Here is a 27,555-nt window from a genome sequence, read left to right as displayed (position 1 = left end):
ATCTAACAAATAAATAGCATAACAGTTCCAGTGATTGCTGCACCCAATGCTCCTCCAGTGGTCACAGAATTGCCTTTCAGACACTTGGCAACTGGCTCGCATTTACAATCAGCTGCAGTATCCCACAATCAGTTTCCAGCAAAATGGATTTTCTTAACAGCCATATGGTTCACTTAACAATCACGTGAGTTCTTTAACCATCATGGTGATTTCCTTTACAACCATCATAAAAATTGTCATAAAATCATGTAGTGATCCACTTAACAACTGCAACAACTTACGACCAAAGGAGGGAGCAAGGAAATGTGGCAATGGTCAGAGGATGTGCAAGAGCACAATACAAGTTGGGAAGGGTGTAAGCAGCCAACGTGGAAAAACTTCAGAGACGCTGGGGACGATGCACGGGTGGGGGAGACTTTCCCAACTGACTTTCCAGGGAAGCCACCAGGGAAGGTTGCAAATGGGAATCATGTGATTGAATGAGGTTGCCACTGTTTGTAGGGTGAACTGGTTGCCAAGTTTCCTGACTGCGATAGCATGACGGCAAGAGTGCTGAGTCTGCTGGAACTCCGAGGATTAGTCAGAATCACCATTCATTCAACACCACTGTAACTCTGAACAGTTGCTGAACAAACGGCTGTAGGTCAAGGACTAACTGTAGTTCGACATGGGTGACTGTAGCAAATGAGGACTATGTTCTACAGCTAAGAATTTCAAACCTTTGTAGTAACCTCAATTAAAAACTGGGTCCCCATGTTACTTACAAATGAGACACTTTGAAGCTATCTTATATCTTGGAAATTAATCAACTTTGCTTCCCTCGACCTATTATATTTACATGCCAGTATTAATCACATGGTTAATGTTACAACCACGGTAATTTGGCCTGAAAAAACATATATAATTATTTTTCATTTGTCTTACCATTGCATCTTCCAACAGAAGACATCTGTATTTATTTAGCATTGACTGTGTTCTTTTCAGAAGCTGTGTTGCCGCAGATTCAAATTCATTATCCACTGAAAAGGCATTAAAATATATTTAGATAGTAGTTTTAAACCCTAAAATATTTATAATAAACCTTTTCTTCCATTTTCCATTATATGTATAACATGTAACTTATAAGCGCCCCACTACCACCACTACCATACATACACACATCTTTTTCAAAATAGTAGAAAGGGAAAAATACCTTTCCTTAAATCCTCTTCAGTTGGCGGTGATCCCTGGCACACATGATATGAAAGAAGTCTCTGGACTGCATCCCTTAAAGATCTGAACTGACTTTTGTCAGGAGTTACAGCCTGTGCCTGGTCCTTCTGTAATTGCTGTAGAATGCTAGTGGAAAGAAGGTAACCATCAGTCAGTTTACAATGACATCTGGAACAATTTTGCAAAATTTTAAAAAAGCTAAAATGTATATTGAAAGAAAAATAACTTACAAGGCTCCTTTGGTTAATTGTTTAGCAGCAGGTCTTTTTTGTCCTACTATATGACCATCCACCTAGGTCCAAAATACATTTCTGTTACATTAGGATAAACTTTTAGTAAAAGAAACTACATTTTGTAGTTGTAAATGTTTTGTACATCTAAAAATGTTGTAAAAAATCCGTTGAACTACTTTCTATAAACTGCATTAATATGAATTTGAACTTTTTATGTGTCACATATGAAAATAAATAAAATGGTTTATATGTCATTGAAGGTAACAATTACAATCTTAGACATACTTGCCTTTTAAATTTTTCAAAAATAATCCTCCTTATCAATAGAATATGCCTGTATAATCAAGCATAAAATCAGGGTGTACTTTTTATAGTGTGATCCAAGAATTACTAAAGTATTTAAAATGGCAAATGCCACCAAATATCTACATTATTGTTTAGTTTCATACAATTTCTCTAAAGAGATTTTCCAATACACTATCATAGATTTCCTCACAAATTTCCCTTTTCAAGATTATTGAATTGAAGCAAATGACAACAAATATGCTAATGCAGTGTTCCATGACACAATCTTTTATTGTTCCTTTAAGCAAGATTATGCCAATAAACAACCTCTTTCATTTTTTATAAACACAAGCACAAAGTAAGTTCTGTTGGTAAACAAATAAATGGTAAGGTGTTTGAAATAGACAGGATTATGTATTATGTATTACAGTATTGTTTAGCTTCATATAATATTTAAAGTGATTGAGATATATTGATAAGAGATTTACAAATGTACTACTACAGATTTCTTCACAAATCTCCCTTCTCAAAATTATTTTCAGTGGCAAAATGGGAAATTATTTACAGAAAAAAAGCAGGTGATTTCCCCCCCCCTACCTGCACATTTGTTTGAGCAAGCGATGACCCTGCTGTTTTTTCCTGGTGTGGTAACACTGTTCCTATAGGTTGTTGTATGACTTTGGCTCCAGCATCTTGTCCTGTAAATATACTCACTGTGAAGTTTCTTGACATTACACAAAGCAAACATATTTTGAATCTTCCACCTAAATATACATCACTGAAAGATATTAAATAAATTGTCACCGGGAATGTTTTTCTGTAACTATTCTAGACTAGCGGTCCCCAAACTTTCTGGCGTGGGGTCCAGCACGGGGATGAGGAAATGGTGCTATAAAATACAAATAGTCCTTGATTTATGACCATAACTAAGCCCAGAATTTTAGTTGTAAGTTGTTGCCTTCTCTATTTTCCCACCATTCTCGAGAAGATTGTCCTCTCTTGTCCCATCCCCCCAGGAACTCTGCTGTAGGCTAGAATGCCTCAGCCATCTAGCAATAGAGTATAGAGAAAGAGGCAGAAAAGGGGTGGGGGAGTTAAAAGAATAATCCATCTGGAGTTGTTACATTGCCACAAGCGATTCAAATCCAGCCCCCCCCCCTCCCCAAATTCTATTAACTCTTATCCAGCACTAATTTAGTACTGGCCATCAGTTGACTAGATCCTTATGAATAGACTTGAGCAGTAAATATTGTGAACTACTACTTAACATATGATTCTGATCCTTTGTACCTGACAGAAAGCTAGGATTATGGTCATTGAGCAGGCAGCCTGTAGGTGTCTCCTTTAATAACTCAATGATTTATGACCTAACTTCCAGACTCGGTTATAAGTCAAGGTCTACCTGTATAATAGTTATAATTCTATATATAGTTATTTAATGTAGACCTATTATATATAATTATATATAAAAAGACCTATTATATATTATATATAATGTATTTGTGTTCATTTACAATTCACTTATATAGCTATAGTATTTTTAACCTTCTATATTTTGCATGCCATCCCACATTTCACTGTATTTATCCATACAAAATTTATATCTATATGCAATAAGAAGCAAGCAATTCATTGAATAAATGGGGCCATAGATTTATCCTTCAAATGTTGCAATATGAATTTCTTTTCCTTCAAAACTAGGAGCAGGTTACAACTATCTTGGGGAGCTTATAATAAGGAATGGGCAAAACATTCCATGCGTAGAACAACCACTTTGGAATGGTCCATCCCCAGAACAAAGTACATCATTCATTTCTGGACATGAACCCATAACATGGGGATTGACTTTCACTTGAAATGTTTTACCAATAAAGGAGAATATTTGGAGCTCAGGGTTGAAATGATGGATCCTTGGTGCTCTCTGAGTTTGCTGAGTTCTAAATCAAATCCTTTGTATACTTAATAGTGGCAAGTTCTAACACTGTGTTCACATATATATGATCAAATAACTGGTATTTTATAAAACATTGCCATATGTTTATAAAGTTACTGAATCACTGATACTAGCCAAAGAAACTTGACAAATGCACTTTTAGATTTTAATTTATAATTAAATATAAATTATATATACAATTTAATTTATATCTTGTCTATTGTATATCAGTAGTATACATACTAATATCTACTTACAATCCGAACTTTTCAACTGATACGTAAGATCACATTAGAATGAAGTAATTCATTCATGAGAGATTAGAAAGAAATTAAAATCTAATAAACTAGATTACCTAAAAGATTTGTTGACTGTGGTTGTCTCAAGTTGTCCTGTGATTTTGATGATGCAACTGAAGATGCCAGGTTGGTTGCTTTTTTTTGAATCTGCAAAGACACAACACAGACATGTCACACATATAATTAAAGAAAATAGATATTTAAAAAGAAATAATCCGCATAAAAAATACATAAGTAGCTGAGTTCTACATGATTTACTTAGTTTTAACCAGTTATTGGATGTACAACAATAACTTCATTTAGGCATCATACTAAACCATAAACCAGGAACACCTAACATATTTTTCAGTGAGAGATGTATGTCCAATAATGTAGTGACATCACTGGGGATGGGACTGGGATAAAGTAAAAATGTTTTCAGACTTTTTTTGGAAGGGCTTCAAATCATTATGTGTGATCAATTCTTTGAGTGCTAGACTTCCAAACTATTTCTGATGTAATTAGAATTAAGGCTATTGATTCTGGTATTAGTTAACTGAAGACTGACTCACCTTCATTCATAGAGTTGAACTTCAATTAATGATATTCAACTTACATCCTAAATCTTCATAATTGAATTGGAGCAAAGTATGGATAAAATCCTTATTTCTCATCTATCATTTGTTATATAAATGCTTTATTCATTCTTTATATACAAATTACTACAAATGACATTTAATTGTTAGCTTCAGTAGTTGGTTCGGATATCACAAAGTTTGTGACTAAACTATTACTTAGCATAATGAAAGCAAGCCACAGTAAGTCTGGAATTATCTACTCCCCTCTATGCCTTTTTTATTAAGTATGTGAGAGTAACTTGGAAATATCCATTTAAATTCCATTTTCAACATAAAATATCATTATGCTGAAATCCCAAACTGTGGTTAATCTTGCCTTTGATTAATGAAAATAAAGCAATTCATAAACTGCAATTAAATTTAAAATAGAAGTGAGAAGTTCATCGAATTCTGACATTCACTGTATTTCATTCTTATCACATGAAACACATCTAACCCAGTAATGAACCTTATTTCTATGAAACCACATTTTAATCAAAATAATAATTCCATGTAAAAGGGGGGGAGAAAGTTGGTATTATCGTGTCATAAAACAGCAGTTATTTCAAAATACTGCTTAATACTTAGAAGCACCGGCTGCATGATCATATCCAATCCTGCATCATTAAAGAAACTAAATTTATGGAATATTTTTGATCTTGTGAATCATACCTGTCCAAACGAAAATGGTGGCTGGGTTATTGATGCATGACTGAAAGTGCTGACAGGTTTTGACGAAGAAACTGGAAGTCGATGTGATACACTGACTGACAACTGAGTTCTATTTTGCTGTGTAAGTTGATCTCCAGCAAAGCTTCCACTTGAAGCTACAGACTGAACTGATGAGCCAATGTTTGGATGTACCGTAGCAGAGGAACTCACAACAGTAAAACGATTACTTGAAGATATATTTGAACCAGTTGCCTGTCCAGGAGATGCTGCTGAAAATCCTGTTCTGCCTTGGGAAAGGTTTCCTTGGTTTGGAGATAAATGTAATACAGCGGAAGAGGATTGTTGTAATGGAATCTGACCACCAACAATTTGAGAAGTTCCATGGTTGACTATAACTTGGTTTCCTGAAGGAGCAAATGTCTGACCAGAAACTAACTGTACAGCATTCTGATTATTCAGCATTTGTCCTGAATATGCTTGGTTACTTCTGAGCATATTCGTAGAGTTTCTATTTAACATAACATGCTCAGTTGATACTTGGCTGGAAACAAGTTGTGAAGACTGATTCTGAAGCAGCTGTCCATTTACAGTCTGGACATGATGAACTGGACTGGGATTTACAGACAGACTTGTGGGTATAAGAAACTGATTCTGAGACGTGTGAGGTTGTCCCATTGGAGAATGGATAACAATGCTACCACTGGCATTACTTACTGTTTGGGGAGTAACTGGTTTTCTTGAATTTTGTTGACTAACAATATTAACAGACATATGTGGACCAACTACTGAATTCTGAGGAGAATTTGATGAAGCAAATGGAATCCCTTGTTGTACATGATGCTGCTGTATTCCTAAACTATTTACATTGTAAGTGGCTTGCTGTCCCATCTGAATTGGTTTGGGTTGAATATTGATGGGAATTTTGTTAGAATTTGGAGCAAGACCCCTCTGTATAATGATGTTGTGTACAGGCAAAGAAGCCTGAAAATTTGTACTATTAAATGGAACAGTTACAGGTTGTGCTACTGGGCTTGAATTTGAATTGCCAAATAATGAGTTGCCATTAGGAGTTTGTCTATGAACCAAAAGTCCACCACTCATATTTGCAGGTGCTTGTTGTCCGCCACCCTTCAATATAATATGAGATGCTTCAAGATTATTTATGGCCATCATAGAAGGTTGATTACTAAATGAACCAATTAGTTGTATTTGTCCAGAATTACCAATCTGACTGTTTGACAAATGCTGACTGGGAACACTGATCCCCACATGTTGCATAAAGCCATGTTGCACACCAACTGTATTGCTTGTAAAAGATGCTCCAACGGGTGGCTGTACTACTTGAGTAACTCCAATAGGTTGCAGCGTTTGACCTGAGTAATTAGAAACATTAGAAGCCTGAGTAAAAGATGCTGATGAGGAAGGATGAAGCTGTGTTTGTGCAAACTGTTGATTGGAGCCTATGTTGGCATCCAAATAAGCCTCTTCTGCCAAAGTCTGCTCAGTAATATTAGCTTCTTGCAAAGATTTCTGGAGGATATCAAAAGGCTGATCTTCACTAAGATCAGGCAATGGAGATGATTCAAGTTCATCATCAAGAAACTGAAGAGTACTTGGCAATTGTAGTCCATCATTAGACCCTTCTCCAAGCTGACCACCAACACCTTTGATTGATGACTTAGGGTCAGAGCTCTGAAAGGAAAAAAATACAATAAAATTTCTTCAATCTTTTTTTAAAAGTGCCCAGTGTATAAGCATAGTTCACTATAATGTATAGCATAGTTCACTATAATTATTTTCCTCTTCTCAGGTTTATTATTAGAACAAGAAACATTACTGTTGTGAAACACTGTGAAATAATCCTAACATTTTTTCACCAAGGTTCTCAGACAGCATTGATGGGTGATACCTCTGTGGGTATCATTTAAATCCCACAACGGTCCTGTGAAGGATTAGTTAGAAGTAGCCTGAGAGTTCTGAATCCAAACAAGAAACTCTAATGCCAAATCCAACAAGTCTGCTTTTAATTACCCCATTTGACAACAGGATAAAGATTCTGGTATACAAAATGTATAAACTGATGGCAAGAGCTTAATGTAAATGAGTGGAACATTCTCTTCTTTTTTAACCCTCTGTTCAATCATTTGAATGTTGCAGCACATTTACAACTACAGTTTGTAATTATTTAAGGCACTGGCAGCATATTATCTACTTTATATGAACATTAAAAAGCTACAGCTGTTTACATTTTATATATTTTTTTAAAGAAAAATGTAAAGTTGATTCGGGATCAAATCAGATCAGACTGAAGTAGTGTAGAGCTGATCAAACTATTGCCAGAAGTCCAGATCTAAAACATCCTAATAATATGCACACTATAAATATTATATATATCTATTTATCACCAGTAACAAAGACACTCTATAAATGTTAAACTTTTATCTAATTGCAAATCTATCATGACATGACATTAAACATTAGGGCTTTGCCATGTCATGAAATCACACTTTGGATCTGAAGGAAAGAACTACTCCAGAGTACGTACAGGAATTTTATGGCAACTCCTTAAAGCAGCTTGGTCTTCTCCAAGGACCACTCAGCTGCCCTCTGCAACTGCAGCATAAGCTCTGGAAAATATATGTTTTGTTTAGGTGCTATGTGGGTGCCTAAATGCAGTCTGAAACACCTTTGAAGTGTAAAGCACTCTACAGCCCTGCTACACACCATCTCAACCTGTACTATTTAGCTAGCATGTCCAGAGAATAGAAGGTCAGTCATCACAATCTTTATTCTTTGTTAGAATCTGCTATGTCTGAATTACAAAACTAGAAGTGATAAAGAAAAAAACAATATATTATGAGTTCAACTGAATTACAAATCCTGCTATAACAGATCAGGGTATATTAACAGGTAATTAGGGTATATTAAGAGGTAATTCTGGATCACTTCTATCTGTCTCATAATTCTTTCTAATAGAGAGAGGAAGTAGCAGAAATTTTAGTAACACATTTACCACTTTTCTTGGTAAAATTTTCTTGTACTGTAGCTTGCTCTAACTAGATATCTGCTCAGTTTCTGAATTCCAACAATCTGCATATGTGGGCTGAATAGAATTCACAAAACTAAATACTTTGGGAAAGGAATAGCTTCCAAATGCAATTTATTTCAGGTGTATAAATATTGTGAAATCAAAATCTGAGAGAATAACTATTCATTAATATCACTAATAAAAATAATAGTATATATACGGACAACATAGGTATTTGATCTTATAAGATAATCAATTACTATTTTTATTCCATTCAATTCCATTTAATATAAACAAAGCAAATAATACTGTATATTTTTTTCTTTGTACTTACACTGGTATTGGCAAAAATGGAATTTGAGTTGGCTGCAGAATATCCTATGTTACTCAAGTCTTCACTGTTCTGTGACAACACAAATAAATAGTTTTAAACTAAGAGTAATACATTTAGAGCACAACTTTCCTCATTGTATAATAAGAGTCTGATCCTTAAGTGCTAAAATCCAACATTACATTTTTCCTCCCACTATCTTTCCATCAACAATTGTGGTTATTCTTTCCAACTTCAGTAAACTTTTTAGCCTCAGAAAAATTCAAAGACAGTTCTCTGCCACATAAACTTGAAAAGTGCTAAAATGTAGACTACCTCTTTTACATCACCACTCATTGGGCACATAAGATTTCTTTTATATGGAAAGAAAAAAAATGCAGAACTGCAACCCCACATTTCTAGTTTGCTGTGATAATCCTTGTATGCATTGAATTTGCTTTAAGATTCTGTGGGCACACTTCTAGCAACCCTGAAAAATGGTTAAAAAAATTAAATGTACAATAAGATAACATAAATAACTTACAGATTTACTACCCCCTCCGTGTAGAAAGTAATTCAGTGCCTGTGGATCTCTAAAATATATATAAACAAAAAAAGTGAGATGGTCCATTTTAAACATTAAAGCATTTTAAAACATAAATGTTGCTAAAATTTAAATTGTTTCAATAGGTAGCAGCACATGGTATTTCTCTTATAGACTTGGAAGGCTAGCAGATTTGGACCAGGTTAGCATTTGGATGGGAACTACCAAGGAATGACAGGACTGTAGGCTAAACTGGGAAATCAAGTAACATCCCAGAAAGCTTTTATATTGTTACCACCACCACTACCCCCACAAAATGCATGGTTGTGATTTTGTAACCACCCAGAGATGAAGTTGACCTGAGGACATATTTATATTTTAAAAATAAATTGGCTTATAAACAGAAACTATTTGTTTACATTTATCTTTTTCATCTCTTGGTTTATGTTAATATTTCATACGACCAAGAGAATTTTTATACAGTATTTGTATAAATAATACAGCAAATTATAATCAGTAGTAAAAACTACTATTTTATATGGTGAATTTTTTCAAGTTAATTTTTCACCCAAATATATTTCATTGGTTGCCAGTCTTCTATAAATGAAATCTGCTAGAGCAAAAAAGTTGCAACCTCCAAATCATTAACTAAATTCAGGTGACTATCTATTGCCTGCTAGATGCTCAAAAAGAAAGATTCACTAGGTGGCTATTATTTAAACTCACATACAAACAATTTGAGGAGATTCTCAACTTATTTACTTCCTTGTATTTGTTTTTCTGTTCCATGAAATTCTGCATGAGATAAACAATCCCCAACAATCTTCTATCCAATATCTGCATAATTTTTATAATGCTATTGTATTATCATACTTTAAGTCATGCCCTAGGTTTAAAAGAACTTAGATTTCACTTTTTCTTTTTATATTTAATATAGATGAAAATAAAATGGGATGCAAATATGTAAATGTATATGAAAATATTTTCCAATATGAAAGTGACTTTTCTTAAATAATATTAAATTAGAAGAAGGAAGGGCTTGTTCTACATTATGTTTGTTTTACATGATCTGAGAACAGAAACAAATTAATGGGTGACAATATATACAGATGCAGATTTTGCTGATAAAAATCATAGAAGCCTATAAAAATTAGTCTGAAAAATTAGTTGTTTCTTGAGAGGAGCTTCCCTAGTGAATTTTTATGTTTAATGTCTAAACAGGGTTTGCATCATTCTACTTTCCCATGCTGTCAGTTCCCTTGCCATCTCTCCATACAGTTTTGTTCCGTATCCTTCCTACTGCAACTATCTTTTTTATCTTTTTACTATTTTCTTTCCTTTTTTTCTCCTTTTTCTTTTTTGGATATTTATGCATACAAATTTTATTTCCTTTTCATCATATATGAGAAGCAGAGGTAAATGCTCTGCAGAAAGAACACTGGTCTCATAATAAAATGAATTTTCACCAGTTCTGCTTCTACAGCTTAATGTGCCCCTAAAAAACTCATCTGGCACAATGAAGAATGGCAAGAAAAACTGGAAGCTGCAGGAAATAAAGGGAAATTACAAAAATCAATCTTCCCTACTTCTTTTTGAAAATTTTAAATCCAGTTTCCTGGAGGGGAAATCATTTATTTATTGTGAAATAAAATTAAGCTTCAGAGGATAAAATATTAAAACTGAAGTTGCTTATCTAACTTGCTTTCCTTTTAAAATGAATTTTGAATATTTTTCAAGGACAGGTGTCTAAAATAAAATCTTACCCGATAAGATCAAAGAGACAGGCTTCATCATCATCATCATCCATGACAACTAAGAAGAAAATAAAGTATTCATATTGTAACATACAACACATTTCAAACTATCTTTTTCTGAAAGACTGTTTTATGTAAGAAATTACAAAATATATTTACCATGAAAGTGTTTTTACCATATTAGTTTATTGTACTGGAAGGTGACTATGTAGTAGGCTACATCCAGTAATATGGAATCTAATTTTCCTTATTTATTGTTGCCCTCCTCCACCACACCTCTGAAGAACGATTTAGATCTGTTCCAAAAATCCTCCCAATCCCTCAGATATCTGAGGTGTGCTGATGAATGCAGAGTTAAAATTAGTATACATGCTTACTTCTACTACTAATCTGTATCTGTAATCCAAGCTAGGTATAGGCATTTCTGGACCACAGCCTAAAAACAGAAATGAAGACCCAAATCCCAATTTGTATTGGTACTATCTTTCAATTTTTCTTCCCCAAAGTATTGTCATGGAAAAGTCAAAATATAATGTTGCTACCATCCCCAAAATATTTACCTATTTGTCTTGTATAATCAATGTGGACCTAAATTGAATGATGTTCCACACATTGATCTATTTTTGTGTGTTCCATTTGTTTGTTTAGCCTGTGAATGGCTTATTTTTACTGCATTTTAGCTAATTCACAACTCTATACTGTTAATTGATTTTTGTCACACACAATATTATAAATAGTGCAGAGCTGTGTGTGTGTTTAAGAGTGTTTCCAGTTTTACGAGATGAATTGTTTGTGCTATTTGGTGCACCAGTTAGGTTTATTAGATGGCTCACAACAAATAATTCCCAAATCTGAGTGTATTTGCCCATTCTATTCTTCTAACTCAAGAGATTTGCCAAATTCAGATATGTATTGCATTATTTACTAACATATTTTTCTATTTCATCCAAATGAATGAAAATACTGACTTTCTGCTGATTCATGCTCATTGTGCCATAGTATGTCCGTGACTGATCCTAAATCACCTGAAGTGCATCCAGATGCTTTGTTCAGAGAATTCTACAACTGTCTCCTAGTTGCACACTCCACATTTTCAAACATGCTTTCCATCTTCCAATCAAGAATCTTATAGCTTCAACTTTGATCACTGTTGCGATTTTTTTCTCATGAAATCTTTCCAATAGATGTGAATTATGAAGTACAAGAGCAGACAGTGACAAGGTGGAACATGTATTTTAAAGGTACAAAAGCTCTCCGAGTTGGACATATCAACATGTGGTTCAGAGACTATGATTTTCAAAAATATCCTCTGTGAAGCTGAAATCTTATATTTCAAATTCTCTTTATATGCTAGATATTGTGATATATTATGAAGGATATAAGCATGTAGAGAACATAACCAATAAAACATTTCATCTTCATATCTCATGTACTGACTTTATTACCTAAAGTGCTCTTAAAGGCATAGGAAAGCCAAAGCAAAGAGATATCTAATCTATCTTCCTGCACAGCTCAACTATTTCATGTGCCTGGATCTTGTGACAATTAGGATTTTGTTCTGGAATATAATGGCTGCATAACAGATAAATGATTTAAGGAAGAACTACACCTCATAGTTTTAATTGGCCTTGTTTTCCTGCCATCACCTTTGCAAGGCAAAGTAAAGTGCTGCAAAAGAACACAGTGTAATTGACATTTAACACAAAATGCAACTTGTTCCTTCTGTTCTATCCACCCCATTCCATTTTTTTTTTTATTTATCCCACTTTTTTTCATATACAACTCAAGGTGGCTAACATACCAATACTCTTTCCTTCTTCTACTTTCCCCTCAACAACCCTATGAGCTGGGCTAAGAGAAAGTAAATGGTTTTTCATGCCTAAAGCAAGCCTGGATCTCTGTTTCCGGGTTTCTAGATCAGCACCTTAACCACTACACTAAACTGGCTCTCTTTTTTCTTTCTTTCTTTCTTTTTTTTCTTTCCTTCCTCAAATTTATTTTATCTCTGTAGGTTTTTGTATACATCCTTTAGGGATGTTTAATCTGATCAACTGTATTCTCTCTATATATTTTCACATTTTATTTAAAACCATGAAATTGTTTCTTTAGCACATTGTAAACTCAACCAAATTTTATTAAAGAAAACATGTTTTTAAAAAAACATAGCTTAGTAGAATCCAATCTTTTTCTAGACAGTAATTCCATACATCTATATCCATATGCCAAATTATTATTTGAAGTATAAGAATGTTACTATATTCTATGTTACTTACAGCAGTTTGAAATTGTTTGATATTATTTTGATAAAATTATGTTAAGCAATGGACATTGCATTAGATTCAGCATCTCGATAGCTTATTGCATAGTAGTATTTCAAGGATAAATTAGTATTATTACAAACACGTTGTCTATCATTTGTCTCCCATTGTTATGAAGAATATATGTAAGCTTTTTTAATATGTATATTTTCAAGCATTGGCTTAAATATAAAATAAAGTATCAAATATTACTATTTTCTTACTTGGATAGATAGATGGGAGGAGACATGAACACAAATGACACAACCAACGTCTATGGAGTAAGAATGTGTAATTCCCTATATACACCGAGTATGTGTTCCTTTAATCAAATGAAAGGTAGAGAAAGCACTCCCTAATCAGATTTCCACTCACTGGATTGTTCATATACTATAATACAATGCTTTTTGCCCCTCAGAAGTTGCAGAATGTCCATGTATAAAAGGTTCTACTACATATTAAATGTGCTTGTATACGTTTTGGTAATTTCTACTGGAATGCAGGAAATTGGAAACATATTGTTTCCTCTTGCACATTAATTTTACTCCTGACAATTTATTTGTGAGAAGTTGTCAAGTTATTCATTAGTTTGCATTTATACTTCTGGTAGTGTGGCAGTGTATCTATAGCTTCTCTAGATTGTGAGCTTAAAGCTAGACAGTATCATCGGCCTTATATGTTTCCCAGTGTATGTCCAGCTCACATACTGGAATAGGGACATATAAATAAATTGAAGATTGGTTATCAGTTAACAACTGCCACATTATTCTTTAGATTCAGAATAAAAAATTAAAAAATCTGCACATGCTCATTATGTGTATTTGCATAATCTACAAATGCATATACGTACACTGAATCTTTCATACCATCCTTTGTGTTTTGTAACAAAGTAAAACAAATGTAATCATTTATCAGTTATAAATTCTAGTTAAAAAGAATAAAAATAGAACAAGCAATCTTTTATTCTACTTGAAACAAAGCAATTAAAATTGTTAGAAACAGAAATGATTACATTATAGAAGTATAGATGCCTGCTTCCCATTATACCAAATTTCAAATTTGCCACGGTTTACTGGTGGGGAATCCATCTATGAAAAAGTGACTGCTGTAAACCAAGATTTATGACTAACAGATTAGGGCTGCACAGTATAAAACTTTAGATCTGATACCAAAAGGTAGCTGTATGGGCCTCTCCTACACATCAAGGAACTTCTTTAGATTTGAATATGAAGCACTACTGGGTAGCCCAATTGCAGTGTCAAAACAGGATGTTTTCAGTTTTTAATTTTGTAATTTCTTTAATACAAATTACACTATTCAGAAATAAATCTAAAATTAGACAACTGGTTGAAAATGGTTTTTTTCTGTTGTGCTATTATTCTAATAGTTAGACTTTCCCAAAGAATTGATAAACTAAGTTCTTCAAAAGTTTTTTTATTTTATCAAAATGACATAATAAAAGATTGTGAATGTCTAAACTGTGAACACCACCTGTGCTACATATGAATTATAACCATGATTGAGAATATGAGTAAATGTTAACTTTACCTGTATATGAATAAGAAGCAGCACTCCTAAGATTGGCAGAACAAATAAGCACTATCTCATAAAAGCTAAATAAGCTTTTATGTAAATTAGTTTTAGTAGTCTGGGCCAATTATCAAATGGACAAAATTTATATATGTTATAAACTGGTATTCTCATTACTTGCCAATTCCCATAATTTCTTTCTATATGTGTTTTATACATGATGTAAAGCTTTTTTACGTATCTTAGAAAAAAGAAACATTTCTGGTTGAAAGTATGGTTTGCTTTTAGATTTAAGGTGGTTTCTAGCACGAGGAAACATTAATAGAAATCAATGTCACCCTTTGAACATAAATACTGTGTCCTGGGATTTCTATGTGGTAAGATCTGCTGCTGGAAATGATAAATATACCCAGAAGCTCATCTTTTCAGTGTTTGAAAAATATGCATGCTGCATAAATCTAGGCCTAACAAAACATATTTAACTAAAATGAAGTATATGCCAGGTATATGCCCAATTAAAATACAATTTTTCACAATGTCTCCTTTCAAAGTTAGTTTCTTTGATGCCATTTAAATTACTTGCCAAATAAGAACTCCTTTTCTTTCATGAGACTTAATGAAGTCAGGTATTTTATTGAATTTACTATATATTTACTAAACTGCTATTAAATATTTTAAATGGGTGGGGGAGGGGGATTACACAGAAAAATGTACAATAATTCCTGGAAGGAAAACTGAAATGTTACTAAACAATGTATCTGAATTTTTTAATTTAATCTTTTTCCTTGATTTCTCGATATATTTTACACCAAATATATTAAGACAACTACTAAACCAATGTGCTAGACAAACCTCTTTTAAAGAATTGCCTAGGTGCAATGGTAACTGCACTCTCCAGTTTAGAATGCCAAAAAGCAATGAAAGATGTAGCCTAATGATCAACACTAACACTTAGAACTTTGCTGAAGAACTACTCTTATTTATTTATTGCATCAGTTATTTATTAGGAAACATAATAATAAACCAAGTCCAAATCATCTTTTTTCCATTGAGGAAATTAATGGCTCTACAAATAGATGGAATTAACTTCATTGCTGTCACATTAAATTTAATCAAGCCAATTGTTTCCTAATATTAATCGTTTCTTACATTTATTCAAAAGGTTTTAATTAATTCTGAAAAATTAGAAGATCAAAGAAAGACTTAATAGTAGAAAATTACTGGAAAATGCAATATATCTACTACTGTTTGCCCATTTTGTTTCCTGTGAAATTGAATATCTAAAAAAATAAACAAAAGACCAGTTATATTAACACTTGCCACCACTTCAATTAAGTATTTTGAGATGACAGAATTTAAGACTACTTGTATTTTAAATAAATATATTTTACTTCTTTACGAAGCCTTCAAAAACAGAAATCTAATGACAGTGGAAGGTAGGAAAAACTGTAGTCAAGTTTTATTATGCTCCCTTACTAGGTTTTCTGGAAAAGGACCTCACTGACACATGTAAAATTGTGTAATTATAAAAAAATTTGAAAGGCCATCCAATTTCCCAAGGTCCTCCATTTTTAATCCACAGATCACACGCTGCTTGTCTTTAAAGTTACTTGCATCACATAGATATTTTTCTCTATGTGATTTATACATTCGAAGCTGAACTATTTCAAGGATTTACAGCCCAATCTGGTGGGGAACACAAGATGGTAATTTCTATAAAAGGAGTTCACATCATTTAACAGAAGTGATAATTGCCATTTGTCCCCATAACCACTAGTATTCTTCGTAAGAAGATAGTTTATAAATGAAAATAAAGACGGAAGAACTTTTTAAAACGAATGCTAGTTGTCCTATACAAGAAGAAATCGGGCTTGTAATTGTTAAAAGCATTAAAATACGTGGCACCCTCAACCTCCGTACGATTTTCTCTCCAGACAAATTAAATTTGTCTCAGAAGATATTTCACCCTTTGGGAAATCCATTTCATAAAGGTGAAGAAGGTCCCCGTTTCCATTTTTGCTCTACTTTGAGAGATGGAAAGCAACTCCACGAAGTAGAGGAAGACGACGCCCCAGCCGAAGGGGAAAGCCTCGTATTAAAAGCATTTCAAAATGGCGGCGGCAGGGAACGAAAGAGAAGGAACTGCGCCACAAATCCTGGCCGATGGCCAGGCAGCGCCATCTTCCCTTCTCCCTGACCCTCCAGCCGGCGAAACACGAGACCGGCACGGAGAAAAGGGACTCTTGTGAGGAAAAATTGGCTCCGTCGACTGAGTTTTGGAAAACCATGTTCAATTCGGAAAATCTCCTAGATTATACAATTTAGGGAGGATGAAATTAAGCCTGATAAAAACACAAAGGCCTGAGTTTCCTTCGTCCTTCCCTCACCAAAATTCGACCATTTCTGTAAATCTACTGTACTTGCATTCCCTATTAAGAGTATTGCCCACTCCTCAACTTCTTCGTTTCGATTAAAAAGAAAAAAACGCATCAAAAATGATCCAACGGATTTTCAATCCATTCTTTATATATTTCTCTCCCTCCCCTCCAGGTTTAACCAAAACCAATTCACTTATCATTTTTTGGAAGGTTAATCTCATGCCAGATACAGATAACGGAGTCTTCGAAAGGCAAAAACGAAAGCATTGTTATAGATGTAGAATATTTATTATACTTGCAGCTTTTAAAAAAAAAAACATAAATTACAACCGAAAAGGATTTTAAATCCTACCGACCCAGAATTACATACACCGAAACAAATCACCATTTCCATTCCTTGAAACAATGACGCAAAGACAAGAAATCGGAGGAAACTGGAGACAAAAAAATAGTAATAAGAAACGAAATTAAGAAGGAAAAAAAAGAATCCCCGTCAAAAAGCGCAACCCATGCTAGAAAGGCGGTGAAAATGAGTAGGAGATGGTAAGAGATGGTCGCTGAAAACAAATCCAGCCGGGGAGGCAAAAGAAAAGAAAAATCCTCGGCAGCCTCCCGCCCAGGAGCGAGAAGACGGAGCGTCTCCATTTTCCTGAGGAGGAGGAAGAAAAAGTGTTCCACAGACCAGAGAGCTTTAGAGAAAAGCAAAGAAACGAGGGGGGAAAAAAAGAGGGAGGAGATTTGAAAAGATTATTTTTCTTTCTCCCTCTCCCTCTCACACACACACATACACACTTGATTCCCCTCTTCCTCAGACACACACACCCTCAGTCACACTGGCAGACACATACACACACACACACAGGCACACTTTCTCTCCCTCTCTCGACGGCCAAGGGGGTGGCCAGGAGAAAAAAAAAAGCCCAAACAAAACAATAACTAATTTTAAACCGGCTCAATCAGTGAGTCATTAAAAGAGGGGCTTTTCTTCCTCCTCTCTACATTTGCATGGCCTCCGCGAGAGAGGGGCAGCCCCCCCATCCTCTCCCGCCGCCCACCTTGCAGCTATCAGCCTAGCCCTGAAACCTTATCTGTCCTCTCTCTCTCCCCCCCCTCTCTCTCTTCTCGCTCTCTCTCCCTCCTTGTTTGCCTCTCCCCCTTTAAGAATCACATTTTGGAGGTGCCCTCAGTAGCCACCACCACAGCCTCTTCCTGCAAAAGAAATAAATATTTCATTTCCATGTGAATTAACATCTGCCCACCAAGCACCACCCGCGCAAAATCGCCCTCCTCCTCCTCCTCCTTTCCTCTCTTCCTCCTCCTCTTCTTCTTTTCTCTTCTCCTTCTTCTTCCTCCCTATGTCCCCCCCCTTCTCTCTCTCTCCCTCTCTCTCCTCTCCTCTCCTCTCTCTCCAGATATATATTTATATACCTAGCCCCAGAGCCAATAGCTCTCTGGGCTGAAACCTAATATCCTGGTTTTGGCAACTCCTGGTTGTTAATTTGCTCCTCTTTCTTTTCTGTCTGTCTGGAGATAGATTTCCCCCCCTCTCTTTTCCCTCCCCGAAGGAAGGGAGGAAGGAGGTTGTGTGTTTTTTTTCTTCCTTGAAATTTTTATCACAAAATTATAATACACTCAAAGGGAAACTCACCGTCATGAAAAAGCAGTGCCTTGTCAACGGGGTTTCTTCGCCATCACATCAGGGGCTGGCAGTGTAAGAGAGAGCGAGAGAGCGAGAAAGGGAGGGGGGAGAGAGGGAGCGAGCGAGCGAGCGAGCAAGGAAGAGAGAGCGAGGATAGCGAGAGCCCAGTGCGGGAGTTCCAGCTACAAGGCGAGGAGAGAGGCTCAGAGGCTGCGGGGACGCCGCTACCGCATTCACATACATTATTAGGAGCGGCGGTACTGAACTATCGCTCGCTGCTGCTGCTGCTGCTGCCTGCCTGCCTGCCTGCCTTTACGCTGGGCAAAGAAGACACTTTCGAAAGATTGGGTTTGCTTTGAAAAAAAAAGAAGCTGAGTTTGAGGCTTGAAAGGTATAATCTCTTGACCCTTCGCAGGAAAGCAAAAACTTTACTTTTAGTTAATCGGGAAATGACTGAGTGTCCTCGTCTAGTGGAACCAACGTTGCGATTTACCAACCCCTTTGGTCCGCCGCTGCATTTTTTTTTTTTTTTTGAGAAAACAAGAAAAACACTGCTTTAACTTAAATTCTCCCCTTTTCTTCCCTCCCTCAAATGACGTAAACAAAGGAAGTGGAAACGGTTTGGGATTATTTTAAACGGAACTGCATGTTAGAGGTAAAACAAAAAATGAAAGCTGCCCATGCACAGTCCTACCAACTTTATTCGGTCCTGACTTCTTTCTCATTATTATTGCTATGCTTGTCAACATGCTGTCAAAATAGAGTTGCCAGTTGCAACACAGCAAATTTAAGTTTAGAGTATATAATGCATCTTTTTTAGTCCCCCAGACCTTCAAAATAATATATATAGTTAATGCTATCCAAATACAAAGATAAATATAGAAATGGAAATATATTCATTATTTTGATTTAAAGGGTTTTTTTTTTTCATTGTGCACTGAAATATTTAAAACTACCATGGATTGGTTCGTTTTAATGGGCTTCATAAATGTTTCAGAATACTAAGAAAAAGATATAAACTTAGTTGTTTCTTTTGGGTCAATTTAGAAACAAAAGTAAGAAAGGCTGAATTGCAAAAGGAATTTAGACTTGCAAAGGAAAGTTAACTGCAAAAAAAAAAGAGTTCATTTGTCAGTAGGAAAAAGGAAGGTATGAACCAGCTGTTAAGAGGTTGGCAGAATAGTAAGAGGTGAAAGGGAAAGAGCAGATCTCAGATCTTACTTTGCTTCTGTCTTCAGCACCAGGAGGAATTGTGTTGAAATGTTCCCATTAAAACAGTGGTTCTCAACCTTCCTAATGCCGCGACCCTTTAATACAGTTCCTCATGTTGTGGTGACCCCCAACCAAGGGTGGGTTCTAATTTTTTTTACTACCGGTTCTGTGGGCATGGCTTATTTTGTGGGCATGGCTTGGAAGTCATGTGACTGGGTGGGCGTGGCTAGCTGGTCATGTGACCGGGTGGTCATGGCTATATGTATAGGGACTACTCAGAGGGCTGAAAAAAGTCATTTCTGACAGGTCCTCGCACTTTTGACTGATCCTCACACTTATGACCATCCTCACATTTATGCCCATGCAGCATTCTTAACAACCATGTCACTCATTTCACAACTGCTTCTCTTCAACATGGTATAAGATAGGGCAAAAAACGTAAAATGTGAGGACAGTCGTAAATTCGAGGACTGGTCAAAAGTGCGAGGACCAGTCAAAAATAACTTTTTCAGCCCTCTGAGTAGTCCATATGCATAAAAGGATACAGCAATAGAGAGGGATGAAGGAAGGGAAGGGAAATTAGAGTAGGAGTGAAGGAGAGGGAGGAAGAGAGGAGGAGAAAGAGAAAGAAAGAGGAAGTAGGGAGAAGAAGAAGAGGGGGGAAGAGAAAGTAAGTAAGAAAGAAAAGACAGAGGTGGTAGGTTTGAGGAGAAAGATTGCTGTACAATAAAAAAGATGAAAGGGAAGAAAGCCAACCCCAAACAAATATTAAGATATTAAGATAAAGAATTAATTGTTAAACTTTAAAGAATAAAAGAGAACAAATAGCAATAAATAGCAATAATTAGAAACACACATACAAACATACAATGTATTTTCTTTGAACAGAGTATTTGGCCGGTTCACAAATTTAAACAGTTGTAGGAGGTTAGCACCCACCCCTTTCCTAGAAGAATGAAATATTTTGGGAAATATTAAAAAGGCAGAATATTATATTTCCCTACCTGGATGAGAAATGGAGAAGCATATTTTACAGACAAAGCAGCTCCCACCTTCCTGCCCCCCACCCTTTGTTAATGGGCCAGAGGCAGAAAGTCAATCCTTTGTCAAAGGACATTTGCAACACAATAGCAACAGAAACTAACACAATGGGCCATATCAAGCCATGTGATCCTGTCCACCATTAAACCATCTTTCCAAGCAGTCTCCATGTTTCCAGTGTCTTTTTCCCCACTTGGAGCAGAACCCAGAAGGATATTTCTTCCAACACAGTATTTAGTCATTTCAATTAAATTTACAATTTCTATATTTCCTTTTTACCATATTTATTCCTCATCTATTTTTTAAAAAAAACCAATATTACCCTTCATCCTCATCTCTAATCTTAATCAAATTCAATTTTTCCCTTCTATTCTATATTATACCCCTTCGCATTGTCATCTATTTTTATATCCATCCTCACATTGGTTAATTATGTAATACAGTTGTTTAATACAAATTCAACATTTTAATATAAATCAATTAGTTATATAACTATCTTTTTTGTATATTAATCAATATGAACATGAATATTCCAATTATTTCCATGCAATCCAATTTCTTACAAATCAATTAATTATATTTACCAATAATAATAAACCAAATAATTTCCCCCATATATTCCTCCAAACCACAACTTAACCATTTCTGCTTTCAACACAATATACAATTAATAGTATCTCAATTATTACAATTCCCTAGTTAAATAGAGCTTTTTTTCTTTTGTGTTTTAAAATCTTGAACCTCCTCTTGCCCTAAATTTCCCATTGTTTGCAGTTTTGTACCTACCTTTTTTGGTGAGGAAAAAGAAAAAGAAATCTCTCTGCCTCATTTTGTCACGTTGCAGCTAAGACCCTGCTTTCGCTTTCTCTTTTCTGCATAGCTAGGGGGAAAAAAACTTGCTCCAGGAATTTACCTCTTTGCAGCTAGCTCTTTGAAGCCCCGCGGCAAGAATTTAAAGTTTTTTTTCCCGTCTAGCCATCAGCTGGGACTCCGGAGCCAGCAATAGATTGGGAGTGGGCGGGGTAAGCGAACGGCGACCGGGCGATCCAACAGAGGCAGAGGGTGAGGGTGAGTGAAGGCGTGGGGGGGGCGAGAGAGGGCTTTGGCGACCCCTGTGAAATGGCCATTTGACCCCCAAAGGGGTCGCGGCCCCCAGGTTGAGAACCGCTGCATTAAAACAATATGTGAAAGTATGGTACAGCAACTCAAAATAAATAAATAAGATGTACCTAGCGACCATTAACAATCTGCAGACATAATCTCAAGATCTCTCTTAGGACCTTTGAAGATCATAAAGGATAGGTGTAGTGAAGTAGACCTAATGTTTTCCTGTCTTCAAAAGAGGAGAAAACCATGAGCTAAATAATTAAGGCAGGACAGCTTGATGTTGACACAGATCAAGGGACAAATTATTGAGTAGTCAGTTTGTCAGGATTTAGAAAATAAGGCATTGCTTGGCAAGAACCACAATGAACAAGTAATGGCAAGCCAAATTAATCTTCTTTTCTGAGAGAATACCAGTTTAATTGATCACAGGAGTATGGATACAGTATCCCAACTTCAAAGCATTCAATGATGTATTTCATGAAATTCTTCCAGCTTATAGGAAGTATTAAGATTCAACAGAATCTTGTCAAACAGAAACATTGAGCAAAAGCCAAATGCCAAAAGGATCTTGATGTATCACAAACTGAGCATTTTACAAGAAAATAATTTTATTTGGCCATCAGGAAAAAACTGCTAATAGTAAGAGCAGTTCACCGAGACCATCCAAGACTGGTAGACTTTCCATTTGAAGTATTTAAAAAGAGGCTATATGAGCATGTGGTGGCCACCTGTGGTGGCCCGAGCGCTCTCCTGAGCTCCGTTTTTGGCCGCAACTGCTTCCTGCAGCCCTCTGCCAGCAAAAATGGGGCTTGGAGGGGTCGCATGCATCCCCCAACCTCTGTTTTCACTGGCAGAGGCACTGTGGGCCAGTCCTTCACTGTTTCCAGGGTGGCCCTGTGGACCAGATCTAAGCACTCCATGGGCTGCATCTGGGCCGCGGGCCTTGAGTTTGACATCCCTGCTCTATTTTCTTTTGTGTGCTATTCAGCAAAAAACTTTCTTGAAGGAAAAATTGCTAATTTCATAACTGTTGGGAAAACTCTAATCCCCCATCCTTGTTACTATTGCTTCCACTATTTTTAGAAAGAAGTTTAAGCTATGCTTTTCTTCAAGTACCTATATACATGCACTTCAAAACATAGACATAGCTTAAGAGTGTGATGTCTGATTGCTGAGAAATAATTTATTGAGATCTTTCCCATTATATATTTCAAATGTAAACCTTATTGAGTTCAGTTATACTTTAAGAGAAGAATTTATATCATTGGATTGCATTGCATGTATGCAAGCTAAACTACAGAGTCAAGACATTTTAACATTCCTCTGAGTTAAGGATCAAGAATATTTTAACTATCTTAAATGGTAACAACATAGGTAACAACAAAGTTCTTCAGACTTAGATTTAGTTTTATTTATTTTAGGTATAAACCATCATAAGTCCTAAATTAAGTGTACTTCATAATTTACAGAGCTTTCTTAAACTCTGAGCTTTCACTAAACACTAAGCTTTCTGAACTTAGTGTATTCTAAGATCGCTGATGTGTTTTCATTTTTATTTAGATAACTGATATATTTATTTCTGTCTCTGCTCAGATTTATTTGAAACTACATCTACCAATTCAGTCACAGAAATATGCAACTGGGGTCAGGCATCTGATAGTTGCTGTCATGTTAACCTTTCACCTTCAAAACCTATAGGGCAGTGATGGTTAACCTTTTCGGCACCAAGTACTGAACCTGGAGCACACGCTCGTGAATCCGCCCCCAGCCATGTGCTGGAGCACAGGGACCTGGAAGAGAGCAGCTAGCCGCTGTGCGCATGCACTTCCGGATTCCGTTCGCCCGTTCACACGCCAGACCCGGAAGAGGGTTCTGGCGAACCATCATGGTTATAGGGCCTTTTAGATGTAATAGCAGAATGGTGACAAGGCATCGGAGTAATTGAGACAAAACTCTGCTTTTGGTATGCACTTCAATGTACTCTAAAGCACTTTATTAACTGACCTCTACTTTTGTTTCCCAAAAAGAGTTTCTCCTATGCAATTCAAAGGAAGAACTGAAGAAAGCCAGATTGGACCTTTAGTTCCACCAAGAACCAGTTGGTAATGGATAATATCTAATTTGTTAGCTAAATCTCAGACGTCATAGATGGAAGTTTATTTTGGGCAAAGCAAGTCAGAGTCCTATTCTGTGAATCTTTGGGGGGGGGGGAGGCTTGCTTATGGACATCCAAACAGAATGCCCAGATAATCTTTCTCCATTTTAAATAAATATGTGCTGAATCCCAAGAATCTATTCAAAGAAGTAATAAGAAATTACCTGGAACTGGGACAAAATGAGTCCTAGATAGAACATTTAAGAACTCCTCACCCAGACAACCTAGAGGATAGCAGGTTATAGTGGCAACATACTATAATTATTTCTGATTGGGGAATTCTGGGAAAAAAGATCTTGCAAGCAGAATTTTACACTTTAGAATAGAAACCTGCAGAATTATGTCATTGTGTTTGTTTGTTTGTTTGTTTGTTTACATTCTCAGTAATTGCGATTTCTCACATAGCTTTTTAACTTCATTCCCAGATTCTCGGGTTTTCTTTTAAACAATCAAGTAAATCTACCCCAAAACGTATTGAAAAATATAGGTGAGAGACATTAGAAATGTATTTCATTTCATTGTGATTGGGAGTGATTTTACTCCATGACATGTGGTAACTTAAGCACTAGGCACAGATTTTATTTTCTTTGCATTCTTCCATTAATCAGCCGGAAGGGGAAGAGGTGAAACAGAGCACTGATTGGATTATGTTGTCTTTACATTTCAAGGTCAATGTAATTGCCAGTCAATTTTAAATTGCTTTATGAGAGACAGGGAGGTAGGAAAACTATAGCATGGAAATGTCCTACTAGGGAATAGCTAGTTTTTATTATGCTGAAAAGGTACTATTTTTTCCTGCTATTTCAGGAAATTTGTGCAGGGTAAAATGGAATTCTCTCCAATGCTTTCTTCTTGCCTTATACATTATTGTCTAGAACTGAGGTTCTGAATTGGCAGCTAACTATGAATTTAAGCCATTTACTTCAGTGAAAAATATCCAGAAAGATAAGGAAAGAAAAAAGTAAATGTTTCATTTCCCTCCCTCTCTTTCAAATCCAGTATATATAAATTCAATTGTAAGCTGATCTGAAGGATCTGAAATAAAAATCTCCTAATTTGAGGGGCTGCCACGAAGAAGAGAGGGTCAACCTATTCTCCAGAGCACTAAAAGGCAAGACAAGAAACAATGGAAACTAATCAAAGAGAGAAGCAACCTAGAGTTAAGGAGAAATTTCCTAACAGTGAGAACAATTAACCAGTGGAATGACTTGTATTCAGAAGTTGTGGGTGCTCCATCACTGGAAGCTTTTAAGAAGAGACTGGACAGCCATTTGTCTGGAATGGCATAAGGTCTCCTGCCTTAACAGAGGGTTGGACTAGAAGACCTTCCAACTCTATTAATTGTATCTGGATTGCTGTCTAGATCAGGGACGTCAAACTTGATTTCATTGAGGGCCACATCAGGATTGTGTTTGACCTCAGAGGCCATGTGTGTCTGTGTGGCCGGTGCTGGGCGTGTCCATGGTGGGTGTGGCTGGGTGGGCATGTCCATGGTGGGCGTTTGACACAGGCTCAAGATGTGTTTTTTTCCATTCTTTCTTTCCGCAGTTCTTTACTATAACCATTTTCGTATCTCTTCTATCAGATATTATGGGCAAACATTTATTACTTATTATTCATACTCCACTAAACTTTTTATTTCTAAATTTATACCCCATTGTTTAATAGTAAATTGCTTTTCCTGGCAGAAAAGCTATTTATACTATTGTATTTTTATTATTCAACTAATAATAAAAATACAATAGCATAAACAACATGATAATACAAGAACTTACAGTAGAGGTAAATTTCCAAGATAGTAAATAGAAATGGCTGTCAATTATAGATCGTTGATTGTAGATTAAATGGACTGCAGGCCAGTCCTTTAATATTTCCAGGCTGGCCCCACGGGCCAGATTTAAGGACCCCTCAGGCCCGTGGGGCTTGAGTTTGACACCCCTGGTCTAGATGAACTTTTATGTTCATCTAGAACTTTTATGCTTAACTTCTAGGAATGGGATGCTGGGGGAAACAGGTTTAATTAAGACATACTTCCCCTTCTTACCATATTGTTTACAGAAGTATATTATTTTCTAAACTGAAAGACTTTAAAGTAATAATAATAATAATAATAGCTCAAGGATTTATGGCTGATGGATTACCAAGCCTATGGAATGTCAAATCATAATTTTATGTATAACTAGTGAAAAGTGGACATTGAAGAGGGGAAGAATTTGGCTTCTTCAGGTTCTCCCACCTCTTTCCTACCTACCTCCCCTTTCCTTTGTTCCTTCCTATCTTGCTTGCTTTCCCTCTTTGTTTTGCTGCTTCCTCCCTTCCCCTTCTCCCCTTTTTCCTTTCATCTTTCTTTCATCCCTCTCTCTTCCTTCCATTTCTTCATTTCTCCCTTTATCCTTCCTTCCCTTCCCAGCAGAGAGCTGCTGGTTGGTGGGGGAGGGAACAGGGGATTGCAGGAAAGGCCAGGAATTTGTTCAGGAATGTTGAAAATGAGGATCATGTGACTACAGCAGCATGGCAGTGGCAGGGCTGAAGCAGCAACAGCCCAGCAGTGGTAAAGCAGCCACAACTTTTCCAAATTTATTTTCCTAGGAAGCAATGGGTCCTAGCATTCTGTAAGTTAGTTTATTTGAAGTACCTTGGCTGAAAAGATTTTGCCTTGTGATACACCATTTCCACCAGTTAAAGGTAACAGAGTTTTAATAGCATATAGATTATTTAACAAGGTTCTGAGGAGTTTGTTTATTAAATGAATACTCTCCTGTTTACTAGGAGGAAAGTCTGATAGAGGGGATGGTACCAATGTGCATGTGATCACTGGGCAGTTTGTAGGTTAGGGTTTTTTTACAGATTGATAGTCCTATGGCACATAACAGAGAGAGAGAGAAAGGGTTGAATACCCAGAAGATAAAGATGAAAGGAGCATTTAAGTTCTCCAAGATTGCTGTGAGGTTATGAAGGAAGAATAATCAGTTTTTTCTCTACTCATGGGTGATGCTGGATAGGGATGTAAAGATGCCAGGGAGTCCATGAAGCTTGCCTTGAAACTGTCCCTCATGAAGCATGAGGGTTGGCACCATGAATCTCTGACTCATTTATTTGCTTGTTTGTTTATATCCCGCCTTGATTTTTTTATAAATAACTCAAGGCGGCAAACATATCTAAAATTCTTTCTTCCTCCTATTTTTCCTACAGCAACAATCCAGTAAGATGAGTCGGGTTGAGAGAGTCACTGGCCCAGAGTCACCCAGCTGTCTTTCATGGCTAAGGCAGGACTAGAATTCATGCTGTCCCAGTTTCTAGCCTGTTCCTTAACCACTAGACCAAATTAGC

General features: G+C 36.1%; 1 protein-coding gene and 1 long non-coding RNA gene across 5 annotated transcripts in view; one reads left to right on the top strand and one right to left on the bottom strand.

The window, feature by feature from the left end:
* Positions 1-19,313, bottom strand: part of BICRAL (BICRA like chromatin remodeling complex associated protein) — a 25,218-nt gene extending 5,905 nt beyond the window's left edge. Inside the window, exons 1-11 of one of the 4 annotated variants that reach the window (XM_087883225.1) lie at positions 18,720-18,782; positions 10,876-10,924; positions 9,113-9,161; positions 8,593-8,661; positions 7,776-7,857; positions 5,231-6,922; positions 4,019-4,109; positions 2,328-2,428; positions 1,443-1,504; positions 1,193-1,338; positions 925-1,019 (exon numbers count right to left, since the gene is read on the bottom strand). In XM_087883225.1, the coding sequence (XP_087739351.1) occupies positions 925-1,019; positions 1,193-1,338; positions 1,443-1,504; positions 2,328-2,428; positions 4,019-4,109; positions 5,231-6,508 (1,773 nt within the window). In that variant the 5' untranslated portion in view covers positions 6,509-6,922; positions 7,776-7,857; positions 8,593-8,661; ... (1 more) ...; positions 10,876-10,924; positions 18,720-18,782. Of the gene's footprint in view, positions 1-924; positions 1,020-1,192; positions 1,339-1,442; positions 1,505-2,327; positions 2,429-4,018; positions 4,110-5,230; positions 6,923-7,775; positions 7,858-8,592; positions 8,662-9,112; positions 9,162-10,875; positions 10,925-11,025; positions 12,300-18,719 lie in introns of those variants that run through there. The other 3 variants (XM_034427701.3, XM_034427702.3, XM_034427703.3) reach the window with 3 other exon arrangements.
* LOC117671661 (uncharacterized) lies at positions 18,985-27,555 on the top strand. Its single transcript, XR_015731537.1, has 5 exons — positions 18,985-19,101; positions 21,939-22,031; positions 24,098-24,172; positions 24,651-24,712; positions 27,418-27,555. It is a non-coding gene; the product is annotated as an uncharacterized LOC117671661 (long non-coding RNA).

The sequence above is a fragment of the Pantherophis guttatus genome, chromosome 1, assembly GCF_059756535.1.
Source record: "Pantherophis guttatus breed Tessera chromosome 1, ASM5975653v1, whole genome shotgun sequence".
Classification (NCBI taxonomy): domain Eukaryota; kingdom Metazoa; phylum Chordata; class Lepidosauria; order Squamata; family Colubridae; genus Pantherophis; species Pantherophis guttatus.
This window is presented reverse-complemented; position numbering and strand designations above follow the sequence as displayed.